The sequence below is a fragment of the Schistocerca nitens genome, chromosome 4 (genome assembly GCF_023898315.1).
Source record: "Schistocerca nitens isolate TAMUIC-IGC-003100 chromosome 4, iqSchNite1.1, whole genome shotgun sequence".
Classification (NCBI taxonomy): domain Eukaryota; kingdom Metazoa; phylum Arthropoda; class Insecta; order Orthoptera; family Acrididae; genus Schistocerca; species Schistocerca nitens.
In genome coordinates this window covers 770,430,706-770,444,807 of record NC_064617.1, presented here as the reverse complement: position 1 = coordinate 770,444,807, position 14,102 = coordinate 770,430,706, and the positions used below count along the sequence as shown (strand labels likewise).

Below are 14,102 nucleotides of genomic sequence, written 5' to 3'. Positions count from 1 at the left end.
GCAAACGTCGTCGAACTCCAGAATGAGATTTCCACTCTGCAGCGGAGTGTGCGCTGATATGAAACTTCCTGGCAGATTAAAACTTTGTGCCGGACCGAACTCGAACTCGGAACCTTTGCCTTTCGCGGGCAAGTGCTCTACCAACTGAGCTACCCAAGCACGACTCACGCCCCATCCTCACACCTTTATTTGTGCCAGTACCTCGTCTCCTACCTTCCAAACTTAACAGAAGCTCTCCTGCGTGCAGATGGTTGTTTTCTTGCAAACATTCCCATCTGTTGACTCAGGGATCGAGACGTGGCTGCACGATCCGTTACAGCCATGCCGATAAGACGCCTGTCATCTCGACTGCTAGTGATACGAGGCCGTTGAGATCCAGCACGGCGTTCCGTATTACCCTCCTGAACCCACCGATTCCATATTCTGCTAACAGTCATTGGATCTCGACCAACGCGAGCAGCAATGTCGCGATACGATAAGCCGCAATCGCGATAGGATACAATCCGACCTTTATCAAAGTCGGAAACGTGATGGTACGCATTTCTCCTCCTTACACGAGGCATCACAACAACTTTTCACGAGGCAAGTGCTGTTTGTGTATGAGAAGTTGGTTGGAAACTTTCCTCATGTCAGCACGTTGTAGGTGTCGCCACTGCCGCCAACCTTGTGTGAATGCTCTGGAAAGCTAATCATTTGCATGTCACAGCATATTCTTCCTGTCGGTTCAATTTCGCTTCTGTGGCACGTCGTCTACTTGGTGTAGCAATTTTAATGGCCGGTAGTGTATTTCACGATGTCCCACGACAAATTCTGCATTTTTTTTCTTGGCCGAGAGAAAATGTCGCATTATTTACTGAACGCCCCCTCGTATAAGCTTTAGCGGTTGGAGCAGAGGAGGCGGTGCTGAGCCGCGGCGCACGTTTGGGTCCGCAGTACGAGCACCCGGGCACGCTGCTGTGCAGCCAGTGCTCGGCGGCGCTGCCGGACTTCGAGTCGTTCCGCGAGCACGTGGTGGCACACCACCTGGAGCCAGCCGCCGCCGCCCCCACCGCCCCCGGCGCGCCGCCCGCGCTGCCGCTGGCGGCCCGCTGCGCGCACTGCGGCGCCGCCTGCCCCGGCGAGGACGCGCTGGCCGCGCACGTCGCCTCGCACTTCCTGGCCACCGCCACCGAGTTCGGCTGCTCCTCCTGCCTCAAGCTGTTCGCCAAGCCCGACGAGCTGCAGAAGCACCTCATGGACATCCACGCGCACCACCTCTACCGCTGCTCCCTCTGCAAGGACATGTTCGACTCCAAAGTTGCCATCCAGGTACGCGGCGGGATCGCTTCCGCCACATCATCGGCTCGTTACGAGTACGCTGCACGAGCCTTTTTACACTTCCTTTTATTTCTCGTTCGTTTTCCACATTTTTCAGTCAAGAATATTTGCACTACGTCTACAATTTACTGTACCTTTCCAACAAGGGGTAGTCGCGAAACTTTGTCACCTCGAACAAACCAAATTACGTAATTACTCTTTCCTTTATTTGTTTGCAAGCGTATGTCTTCACTTATTGTACACAGTGAAATACCCGAAATCTCCTAGTACGCCTCTAGAGAGACCAAAACAAGATATCGCTCTCCATTAATAAAGTAGAATATCGTGCTGCAATTCAGTTTCGTCAACAGCGGAAACGTTGCACCAGTGTCTACCATGAGTAGTGACGTGTGCCTGCAAGCAAACAAAAGATTAAATAGAGGGGCTGTACGATGGAAATAACTTGAAGGCAGTATCACACATGGTGATTCTTATCAGTGTTTAAAAATTCCCAGAGCGACGTAGATGACGCTGTTAAAAGTAATTTAGTGCAAGACACATGGGGCCGCCAATGTCGAGAAATACCCCAAACGTGTATGACAAATGTTGCACATGTGAAGTCACCAAATGACGTACCTCGTAGCATATTCAGTGGTTAGGCTTGTCCAACCTACCCTCGCCCGCAGCACAAATTGCCCCCAGATCGATCCGCTACGCTAACCTATTTTCGAACACGTTTTGTGAATTTGATCCGTTGCAGAAGATACAAAATTATTGTCCTCGCTGTAATCAAGCAAAGGCTGTTCTTATTTTTCTTTATTTATGTTATTAGTTTTCCTTTTTTTTTTTTTTGGAAAAAAAATTGTGCGGAGGTCTTATGGGACCAAACTACTAAGGTCATCCGTCCCTAAGCTTACGCACTACTTAATCTAACAGACTATCTTATGCTAAGGACAACACACACACCCATGCCCAAGGGAGGATGCGAATCTCTTGACGGAGAGAGCCGCCTGGACCGTGACAAGACGGCTTTAGAACGCAAGGCTACCCCGCGCGACTTTTTTTTTTGTTTTTTTTTTAGGGACTATTTAGTAAGGAAAACCTGGTTCATTTACTGATAGCGACGCAGTTAGGAAGCTTATGCTCATTTACTCGTGACGCAACATGCTACGTTGCAATAAATCTGAGGTGACCACAAGATCGGTAAATGAAATAGTAGAGTTTAACTCCATGTGTACACATAATTGCCCAACGCGATGAAAACAATACTGATTGTCACATGCAAGACTCGAACGCTGAGCCCCACGCAGTATTTCGTGCACATGGGCCTAGAGCCACACCGACAGGAATACTTTACTTGGGATGATCAGCTGCGACATATTGATAGACTCAACCGCAGCACGTGCGGCGACTCACATCATCCGTCGATGTCACATGTCACATGTTCCACATTTGTCATCCACATTCTAGGTATTTCCCAACATTTGTGGCCCCGTGTCTCTGATATTAAATTACTTGACTCAGCGTCCCCACGTCGCTTAGGAGTTTTTAAACGTTAACAAATGGCTCTGAGCACTATGGGACTTAACATCTATGGTCATCAGTCCCCTAGAACTTAGAACTACTTCAACCTAACTAACCGAAGGACAACACACAACACCCAGTCATCATGAGGCAGAGAAAATCCCTGACCCCGCCGGGAATCGAACCCGGGAATTAAACGTTAACAGTAGTCATCCTGTAGAAAGGGAAAAGCACGTAGATGAAAATGAGAGAGAAGATATAATACTGTGAGAAGAATTTGACAAAGCACAGGAAGATTTTCGAACCCTTGTCCGCACGAGCATTCTCTAATATTGTGATGTCAAGACTAAATCTCTGTTACCGATACACGTTAGAAGCTCAAGGAGTTGCTTAGGGAGAAGTTTCTCCCTTAGTTTACAGTGTAAAAGCGAAAGCAATGAGAACCCACAAGAATGAGTGTGACAATATGTAAAGTCTGGAACACTGTGTGACGTGAGGGTTTGTGGGCGTGCCGTAGGTGCACTTCGCGGTGAAGCACAGCAACGAGTGCAAGCTGTTCCGGTGCACGGGCTGCCCGGCGGCGGTGTTCCGGTCGGAGGCGGACTTCGGGCTGCACGTGCGCGCCACGCACGCGGCGCCCGCCGCCGGCTCCGCCCCCGGCGCCGGCGCCGCCCCCGGCAAGGCGCAGCAGGCCGCGCACCGCTGCCTTTTCTGCCGCCTCAGCTTCTGCTCGGAGCTCGAGATGCAGTTCCACATGGCGGCGCACTCCAAGCAGTTCCACTGCCCCGTCTGCAGAGAGGCCTTCCACGTCGAGTTCCTGCTCGACAAGCACATGCAGACGCACCACTCCACCCACCAGGTGCGTTCCCTACCATCTCGGCGTTATTTTCCCCAAAGAGAAGGGATTGTAGCAATTTATTCGTGCAACTTGCGATGACATCCATAAGAAACGAGCATATCTATCACAATGGCAACGTAGACGCTGTTACCGGACGATTCATTTACACATCATACACTGCGATCACTCGTATTGCGCTTTGTTATCCATACGTTTCATTGGTTCCGATCTTCATCATTGCACTTGAATCGCGATAATGAAATAAACAAATAATAAAATACTTGGAAGATGCTGTCAATGATTTCATTGAAAAAGTATACTACGACCTGGTCCCAAAGGAGAAAACCACACATACTCAGTTTCCTAATCTATTCGACATAGCGAAAAAATTTTACTTCATCCGTCCTTTGTATTTTATGTTAACCGGGGACCTAGAAACGACGGAGAGGCTCCGTCCCCGCCGGAGCCGCAGTGGTTCACAACCCCACGGCGACTACCGCAGTCCACGCCTCCGCCGCCCCACACCGAACCACTCTTTCAAGGTTGTTGTGCAGTTCGGTCCCCGGTGGACACCCCTCCCCCTCCCTCTCCCTACCAGGGAACGTCTCACACCAGACGAGTGTAACCACTATGTTTGCGTGGTGAAGTAATGGTGGTGTACGGGTACGTGGAGAACTTGTTTTCGCAGCAATCGCCGACATAGTGTAGCTGATGCAGAATAAGGGGAACCAGCCCGCATTCCCCGAGGCAGATGGAGATCCTCCTAAAAACCATCCACAGACTGGCCGGCTTACCGGACCTCGACACAAGTCCGCCGGGCGCACCAGGCGCTTCTTCCCAATCCGGAAAGCCGTGGGTTAGGCCGCACTGCTAACCGAGCGGTTTCATCCGTCCTTACTATAAGGGACGACATAGATATAGATACAACGAGCAATAACTACACCAACGGCTCTATTTTCATCTCTCGTTTATTCCAGACAACCGGTTTCGGCATATCATTATGCCATCATCAGGTTCTCTATGCTAAAATATTGTATTGCCAGACAAAATATTATGTAAAAGCGAACCCGAACCCGCACCAGCGTATGTAACACGGCTCTACACTAAACAATCGAAGCTCAGATTGACGGTCAGGGACCGTCGAGCACTGCGGAGGGTGGTTGTAAAGAAACACATGAAACCATCGGGAGGAACGCTCGTGAGTTGCAAAGTTCTACCAGCAGTCCAGCTAGCATAATGACTGTGCGTAGAGAGTACAGTGATTGAGCAGCTCCTTATAAGCCACACTCTTCTGCTGTCTGTGCTCTAAGCGACACCTGAGGTGATGTACAGATCGACACTACTGGACAGTGAATGACTGGAAACGAGTGATTTAGTGAGGCTAATCACGTTGTACCCTGTGATGGAGTGATTCGGGTTTGGCGAATGGCTGGAGAACATTACCTGCCGTTTTGTCTGGTGTCAACAGTGGAGTACGGAGGAGGTGGTTTTGGGTTATGTAGGTGCTTTTCGTGGTTAAGTTGTGGCGGCTTCATTGCGCCGAAGCAAGCACTAAATGCTGAAGGTTATGAACACATTTTACAACATGGTGTATTGCGTTCAGGAGAGGAACAGTTCCGAGACGATGACTGCGCCAGCACAACATTGCACCCTGTCATAAAGTAGCAACTGTGTGCCTATGGTTTGTGCACAGTAACATTCCTGAAAAAGACCGGCCTGAACCCAATGGAACATTACTGGGGCGTGTTAGAACGTGTACTTCGCTCCAGACCGCAGGGCCCAACTACTTTCTTTGGTTTCGGCTAGGAAGAATGGGCTGCCATTACTCCACAGACATTGGGACACCTGACTGAAACTGTCCCGAGCAGAGTTGAAGTCATCCTAAAGGCGAAGAGTGAATACACCTCGTATTAATGTCCGCTAATGTGTGTCATGCTTTTGATCAGATACTATACATGAAAAAGCGATTGACCCAGAACAGAATCCTATAGCACCCCTCCACCTTCCCCCACCCCGTTTCTCACTTTATATGACCCCAGTCGGATTCAAGCATTAATAGATACCGATACAGATGTCTGAGAAGATTTACATTTAATATGGTTCAAATGGCTCTAAGCACTATGGGACTTAACATCTGAGGTCATCAGTCCCCTAGAACTACTTAAACCTAACATCTATGCCCGAGGCAGGATTCTAACCTGCGACCGTACCAGCAGCGCTGTTCCGGACTGAAGCACCTGGAACCGCTCGGCCACAGCGGCCGACGGTGATTTTTCAATCTCTTCATTCGCTGTTCCGCAGCCATGTTTAAGATTTACATCAGCGAATCTTACCATTGATACCCTTTCACCCTGAATTTTAATCCCATTCTTGACTTTCTTTTGCTTCAGTTATCGTGATGTTCAGGTCCCAGAAGACCACAGACCACATGTACCAAGCAGCAGTAATTCACTATGTATATACTGTACAAAACCGCCCTTCTTAGGCAGACTTCACCTAACACATCGAATGCCAAATGTACCATACATGAACGCTACTCCGGGCAGGACTCAGTTGAGAAAATTAATTAGTACCAACAAATATCGTAACGAGCCACACACACAGCAAAAAGTTCCAACAACACCGTCCCACATCAGAAAAGTTCAGAAACCGCTGCTGGAGCTGCCAGGGGAAAATCTGAAGAGCCGACAGAGCCCACACCCTAACCTGGCAGACGACTCCAAAATTCAGCAACTAGGTGTCTCCGGGCCAGAGTATCACATGACCCCACCGGACCTCCACATCAGACAGGCAGGAAGAACAAGTACGCCGACTCCAATTAATCACCACCGCACGGCCAGCACAGCGGCGTGTCGCCTCCGCCCCAGACCACTCTGCTCATATTGCGAGACACAACAACATTAGCGCTAGTCGCTAGCAGGTCAGGCAGAGTGAACTACCGGGAAAACCAACTACCCTCTCGCTTTCCGCCGGCCACCGCAAACACACGCCAGTGACGTCATAGCGAATCGCCACCGGAGCGCCACCCGCACCAGGACAGCGAACTATTGTGGTGTGCGTACTGTAAGACCTTCGGTACACACACCATCAGATTATTTGACTTGTCGTTCTAACGAAGTAGGCGAGTGTCAGCAATATGTCTCGTGGTCTTATCGTGGCGTGTTTATCTTCTGCCGTTAGGTCAGACGATAGAAATGCCACTTGCACGCTTAGAGTAGCAGATTGACGGTGACCAACTTTAAACAGAACTTGATTAATTTTCACACACATTTATTAAAATAATAACAAGCATAAAAATAACTTGGTTCTGGATGCTAAGTACAATTGACAATCTGAAGTTCCTTTGGTCTTGGTACGTTAATCTTATTCTCACATATCTCTGATACTTGACAAAGTGTCTATACATTTCTCTTCATGGCTATGTACAGGAATATGATAATCTTATTAGGCGCAGACTGAAACTTGACTATGGACTGGTACAGACTAATGCAGAGTGACTGATCGGAGGTCTGTACACTCTTTATAATACCTCGCGCGTTCAGGTATCACTGCGCGAGTGTGATCCGCGAGGAGAAAAGGTTCTACGTTAGCAGCAATCTCATTGGCTGCGTTACATATAATTCGCGGATCGACGGAAGCAGAATTTGGTCCGTCTTTATGGCAGCGCCATCTCGTAGTGCGGAGACGGACGAGCGCTGCGCCTACGCTGTTGTGCTTAGCGGGGCGCGCTCTAGTGGGAAAGTTGTGTACGCGCTGACTACGCGGAACTATGTACACAACAACTATAATCGATTACAGTGCGCGCTCTGAACAAGATCACAGGATAGCGGCGCGCGCAATATTAATAATAAGCATTTTTCCATTTTTCTGGGGCTCTTATAGAGTTGATGCTTTTGTTGATTGGTGTTCTCACAGCTTCCAACATCAAAGCTTACACCACTTTTTCCAACCAGATGTTATTTTTTTGAGTTACGTCCACCTAAACTAATCCGTTCTCTGATGATCTGACTTCGGTTTGCGGTTGCAGGTGGTGAACGGAAGCGCGCCTGCGACGCCGGAGCCTTTACAGCACGGCCCCGTAGCGCGCCAGCTGGCTCAGAAGTCTTCACCCAAAGCGAAGGGCGGGGGCGGCGGCCGCAGCAGCACGGACAGCAGCGGCGCGGGTAGCCGCCTGGAGGAGGACGCCGCCTCCACGGACTCGCACCAGCACCTCGGCGGCGGCCGCAAGGGCGGCGGCTCCGGGGGCGGCGTGCGCGCGTCCAAGGCCGGCGCGGCCGGGGGCGGCGGCGGCGGCGCCGTCAGCCTGCAGTGCGCCTACTGCAGCGAGACGTGCAAGTCGCGCACCGAGCTCGAGAACCACACCAAGACGCACGCGGGGGCGGCAGCCGGCGGCGCGGGCGGCGGAGGCGGAGGCGCGGGGGCGGCCGGTCCCGGCGCGACCGGCAAGCACAAGTGCAACATCTGCGACGAGCTGTGCCCGTCGGCGGCAGTGCTGGCCGAGCACAAGCTGACGCACTGCAAGGTGGCGGCGGGCGCGCCGGCGTGCACCGCGTGCAAGGCCCCGCTGCAGCGCGAGGACGACCTGCGCGCCCATCTCGCCAGCCACGCGGGCGACAAGCTGCCCGCGCCCTGCCCCGTCTGCCGGCAGACGCTCGTCTCCGACATAGAGGTGGGCAGCTTGCGTAATGTAGGCTTCCGCTTACTCCTCAACTTATCGTGTCGAGCTAATATCCCGGTTTTGTAGAAGACTGGCAAACGTTTGTGTACTCTTTAGCTACTATGGAGCTGCATCTCCATACACACTCCACAACCCACCGCACGGTGCGTGGGTGATGGTACCCTGCACTACTACTAGTCATTTCCTTTCCTGTTCCATTAGCAAACAGAGCGAGGGTAAAATGACTGTCTACAGGATGTTACAAAAAGGTACGGCCAAACTTTGAGGAAACATTCCTCACACACAAAGAAAGAAAATATGTTATGTGGACATGTGTCCGGAAACGCTTACTTTCCATGTTAGAGCTCATTTTATTACTTCTCTTCAAATCACATTAATCATGGAATGGAAACACACAGCAACAGAACGTACCAGCGTGCCTTCAAACACTTTGTTACAGGAAATGTTCAAAATGTCCTCCCTTAGCGAGGATATGCATCCACCCTCCGTCGCATGGAATCCCTGATGCGCTGATGCAGCCCTGGAGAATGGCGTATTGTATCACAGCCGTCCACAATACGAGCACGAAGAGTCTCTAGATTTGGTACCGGGGTCGCGTAGACAAGAGCTTTCAAATGCCCCCATAAATGAAAGTCAAGAGGGCTGAGGTCAGGAGAGCGTGGAGGCCATGGAATTGGTCCGCCTCTACCAATCCATCGGTCACCGAATCTGTTGTTGAGAAGCGTAAGAAAACATCGACTGAAATGTGCAGGAGCTCCATCGTGCATGAACCATATGTTGTGTCGTATTTGTAAAGGTACATGTTCTAGCAGCACAGGTAGAGTATCCCGTATGAAATCATGATAGCGTGCTCCATTGAGCGTAGGTGGAAGAACATGGGGCCCAATCATAACATCACCAACAATGCCTGCCCAAACGTTCACAGAAAATCTGTGTTGATGACGTGATTGCACAATTGCGTGCGGATTCTCGTCAGCCCACACATGTTGATTGTGAAAATTTACAATTTGATCACGTTGGAATGAAGCCTCATCCGTAAAGAGAACATTTGCACTGAAATGAGGATTGACACATTGTTGGATGAACCATTCGCAGAAGTGTACCCGTGGAGGCCAATCAGCTGCTGATAGTGCCTGCACACGCTGTACATGGTACGGAAACAACTGGTTCTCCCGTAGCACTCTCCAAACAGTGACGTGGTCAATGTTACCTTGTACAGCAGCAACTTCTCTGACGCTGACATTAGGGTTATCGTCAACTGCACGAAGAATTGCCTCGTCCATTGCAGGTGTCCTCGTCTTTCTAGGTCTTCCCCAGTCGCGAGTCATAGGCTGGAATGTTGCGTGCCCCCTAAGACGCCGATCAATTGCTTCGAACGTCTTCCTGTCGGGACACCTTCGTTCTGGAAATCTGTCTCGATACAAACGCACCGCGTCACGGCTATTGCTCCGTGCTAATCCATACATCAAATGGGCATCTGCCAACTCCGCATTTTTAAACATTGCACTGACTGCAAAACCACGCTCGTGATTAACACTAATCTGTTGATGCTACATACTCATGTGCTTGATGCTAGTACTGTAGAGCAATGAGTCGCATGTCAACACAAGCACCGAAGTCAACATTACCTTCCTTCAATTGGGCCAACTGGCGGTGAATCGAAGAAGTACAGTACATACTGACAAAACTAAAATGAGCTCTAACATGGAAATTAACCGTTTCCGGACACATGACCACATAACATCTTTTCTTTATTTGTGTGTGACTAATGTTTCCTCAAAGTTTAGCCGTATCTTTTTGTAACACCCTGTATACGCGTGAGGTACGTGTCCTAATTTCTCGTATCTTATCTTTGAGGTCCCTATGCGAATTTACATAGTCGGCAGTAGAATCTTTTTGAAGTCATGCCGGTTCTCTAAGCACTCTCAATACATCTACATTTATACTCCGCAACCCACCCAACGGTGTGTGGCGGACGGCACTTTCCTGTTCCAGTCGCGTATGGTTCGCGGGAAGAACGACTGCCGGAAAGCCTCCGTGCGCGCTCGAATCTCTGTAATTTTATATTCGTGATCTCCTCGGGAGGTATAAGTAGGGGGAAGCAATATATTCCATACCCCATCCAGAAACGCACCCTCTCGAAACCTGGACAGCAAGCTACACCGCGATGCAGAGCGCCTTTCTTGCAGAGTCTGCCACTTGAGTTTGCTTAACATCTCCGTAACGCTATCACGCTTACCAAATAAACCTGTGACGAAACGCGCCGCTCTTCTTTGGATCTTCTCTATCTCCTCTGTCACCCCGACACTGATGAGCAATACTCAAGTATAGGTCGAACGAGTGTTTTGTAAGCCACCTCTTGCGGCGGCGTGGTTCTTTCCGTCTCTTTATGACGGACCTGCACCTACATGTGAACATTGTCTCAGCCGATCATCAGTAGGAAAGCTGAGTGAAACCTATTGTACTTCGACGTGAACCAGGCTGCAATTTAATTCACTAATCTACGTTTCGGGAGAAACACGAAATGAAGGTTTGAAAATTTTACCCTGAATTAATATATTCTGAAACTTAGGTGAACAAGTATCACTGCCAAGCCCATGCTAGTCTTAACACAGTCACTCACAATCCCTTTCACTCACGTTAGCAAGTTTATTGTGTTGCATTTCCCGAAAACGTAATAGCTACAAAAATACTGATTGTTTTTGATTGATACTGCTCGCCAAATATTAAGTCTGTCGGTACCAAATGCAGTCAGTTTTTAACCACCGACCTGCTCAATATGCCACGCGGAATATGTCTTTCTTCGTCACAAAATTTACTTAAAAATTCCGAAATTTCTACACACACACACATCGGAATAATTATGCCGTCACTTTCCAACACTTTTGATGTATGAAGCACTGCTAGATTCGGCAACTTATCATTTCCATCGGAACTACTACTGCACACGTCCGATCTCTTTCATGGCTAGGCTTCGACTCCTCCTCTAGAATACTCTTAGTCTTCTCTACCAGCAGAGAAAGGTGCGCGAAGAATATTGCTTTATCATTGGTCAGTTTACTCAACAGCTAATAGCAAAACAACAGTCTCCCGCGTCAATCCGCGCTTTTCCTCAATAACCAATCGCAAAATAGTAAACCTAACGACTGCACTTTTTACCGACGTAATTATCTAATATGCTGAAGTTTTGCTTATGCATAAAGTTATTTACTATTGTTATTTATACCTGAATTAACTTTCCCTTTACCATAAACTTACTTTACAAATCTATTCTACAAGATATCCCCATTGTCCATATGCATACTTCTTCGAAATGTTCCGACACTATATCCTGCTATATAACTCGTTAAACAATTATCTCCATATTAACCTTAAACCACACTCACGCATCATTCATACTGCTAAAACACATTTATAACATTTTACGTACACAAATAGAAATAATAACACTTTATGAAAATACTAGAACAGTTTATGAAAAACATTCAATTACTTTAGTGCACTCTAGTGGGCACAATCGAAACTAAAATCACAGTCCCCTATCCAATTCTGTCCTCTATCGGCCGATACATAAACTACGTGCGCGGCCAGTCTCGCGCCACCATCTGTCACTATGCAGCTCTGAGACACATCTCCCACTTAATCGCCTCCAAGGCAAGATCGTTATACGGCGCTACGCCTCACTCCCTTGTTGATGGACTACATTTTCTAAGGACTCTCCCAATGAATCTCAACCTGGCACCCGCCTTACCAACAATGTTCCTCGAAAAGACTGTCGTCTTCCCTCCAGGAATTCCCATTCGAGTTATAAAAGCATCTCCGTAATACTTACTTGTTGTTCTGACCTACCGATAACAAATAAAGTAGCCCGCCTCTGAATTGCTTCGATGTCTTCCTTTTATCCGACCGCGTGTGGATCCCGAACACCCAAGCAATACCCAAGACTAGGTCGCAGTTGCGTCCTATATGCTTTCTCCTGTGCAGATGAACCACACGTTCTTAAAATTCTCCAAATAAACCCAAGTCGACCATTTGCCTTCCCTACCACAATCCATTTCATATCGCCCAGATATTGAAACAACATGACTGTGTCAAACAGGACATTTTTTAATCAATGTATTTATTTGTTTATGTATTTACTTATTTCTCAAGCAGGACAGTACTAATGCTGTACCAGTACCTTAAGTGTTTGTTTTTCCCACTCATCCGCCTTAACTCACATTTTTCTACATTTAGAACCCGCTGCCATTCATCACACCAACTACAAATTTTGTCTGAGTCACCTTGTGTCCTCCCACAGTCACTCAATGACGACAACATTCCACACGCCACAGAATCATCAGCAAACAGCCGCAGACTGCTGCTCACCATGTATGCCAGATCATTTTTATATATATGAAAAGTAACAGCAGTCGTATCACATTCCCTGGTGCACTCCTGACGATGCCCTTATCTCTGATGAACACTCGCTGTCCAGAACAACGTACTGGTTTCTTTTACTTAAGAAGTCGTTGAGCCACTCACATATCTGCGGACCTATTCTGTATGCTGGTACCTTCGTTAATAGGCTGCAGTGTGGCACTGAGTCAAGCACTGGATCAGCCATTCGAGAAAATTATCTACGAAGGACAATTCAGAACAAGCGAAGCGGAATGTTATGAATCATTGTACTTCATGACAGCCGTCGGCCGCACAGTTCAGGTGCAACAAATACTCTCCTGCAGCGTTTTCGTTGGAAAGTATTTGATCAACCACCATACAGCCCCGATTTAGTTCCGTCTGATTTTCACCTCTTTGCTCACATGAAACGTTGGCTGCAAGGACAGTATTTTGGCACAGACAACGAGCTGCAGACCAGCGTCGAGAATTGGCGGAAAGGACATGAGAGTGCATTTTATGGCGAGGGTACTGAAAATCTGGTACGAGGGGGTCACTCCGTAAGTCATGGTAACTATGATATACCTCCAGTAATGCGTCACTATGGGAATACCTCGATGTAGATTGAACCGGTAGGGTAGTGTGTGTCTTAACGTCAACAAAAAATAGGGTTCCAGTACATGAGGTTGAAATGAAACACACACATTGGAACTCTGTGTAAATTTATTTTGCACGCGTTCAGACGGAACAAAAATGAATCAAAATCAGCTACTGTGCTCCAAAATGGTCTCCCAGTGTATCCACAGAGGGTCGCCAACGACGAGGAAGGCGTTGAATGCATTGGCATTGCCATCAATGTGTGTCGCCGAAATGCCGTGAGAACATCCGCCCTGTTTGCAAAGCATTTCTCATGCAATAGTTTCTTCAGCTGTGGAATGAGGTCGAAGTCGCATGGAGTGAGGTCTGGTGAGTAGGGCTGGCGAGGGAGGATGCATCTTGTAGCAGGGCCAAGTTCTCACTGAATGTTTCAGGTATTGGTACCGAGTCATCTTCGTACGCGGTCGCTGTCTGTCGGTTGATTCCGGTAGTGTTTGCCGCTGACTTTAGAATGCATTTACTGCGATTATGGTGGTGCGAAATATTCACAAGGTGTACCATAGTTGCAGTGACTCGTGAAACGAACCTCGTATCGCGCTACAATGGATATCTAAGTCGGAGCGGCGACTGTGGAGAGAAGTAGCTGGAAGATGTTGCAGATAAAACATTTTTGATTTTTGCTGTGATTTCTATTTCACGACCGATTAGACCACGTTCAAAACAAACAAAACAAAAGTTTAATGCAAAATGGCGAAAAGATCACCTAAACTACTGAGTGATCAAAAAGTCAGT

At 48.3% G+C, this 14,102-nt stretch overlaps 1 protein-coding gene across 1 annotated transcript in view; it reads left to right on the top strand.

Moving 5' to 3' along the window:
- Positions 1-14,102, top strand: part of LOC126252557 (zinc finger protein 423 homolog) — a 295,462-nt gene that overhangs the window by 266,480 nt on the left and 14,880 nt on the right. Inside the window, exons 8-10 of the mRNA XM_049953458.1 lie at positions 934-1,308; positions 3,338-3,679; positions 7,686-8,327. Of these exons, the coding sequence (XP_049809415.1) occupies positions 934-1,308; positions 3,338-3,679; positions 7,686-8,327 (1,359 nt within the window). The remainder of the gene's footprint in view (positions 1-933; positions 1,309-3,337; positions 3,680-7,685; positions 8,328-14,102) is intronic.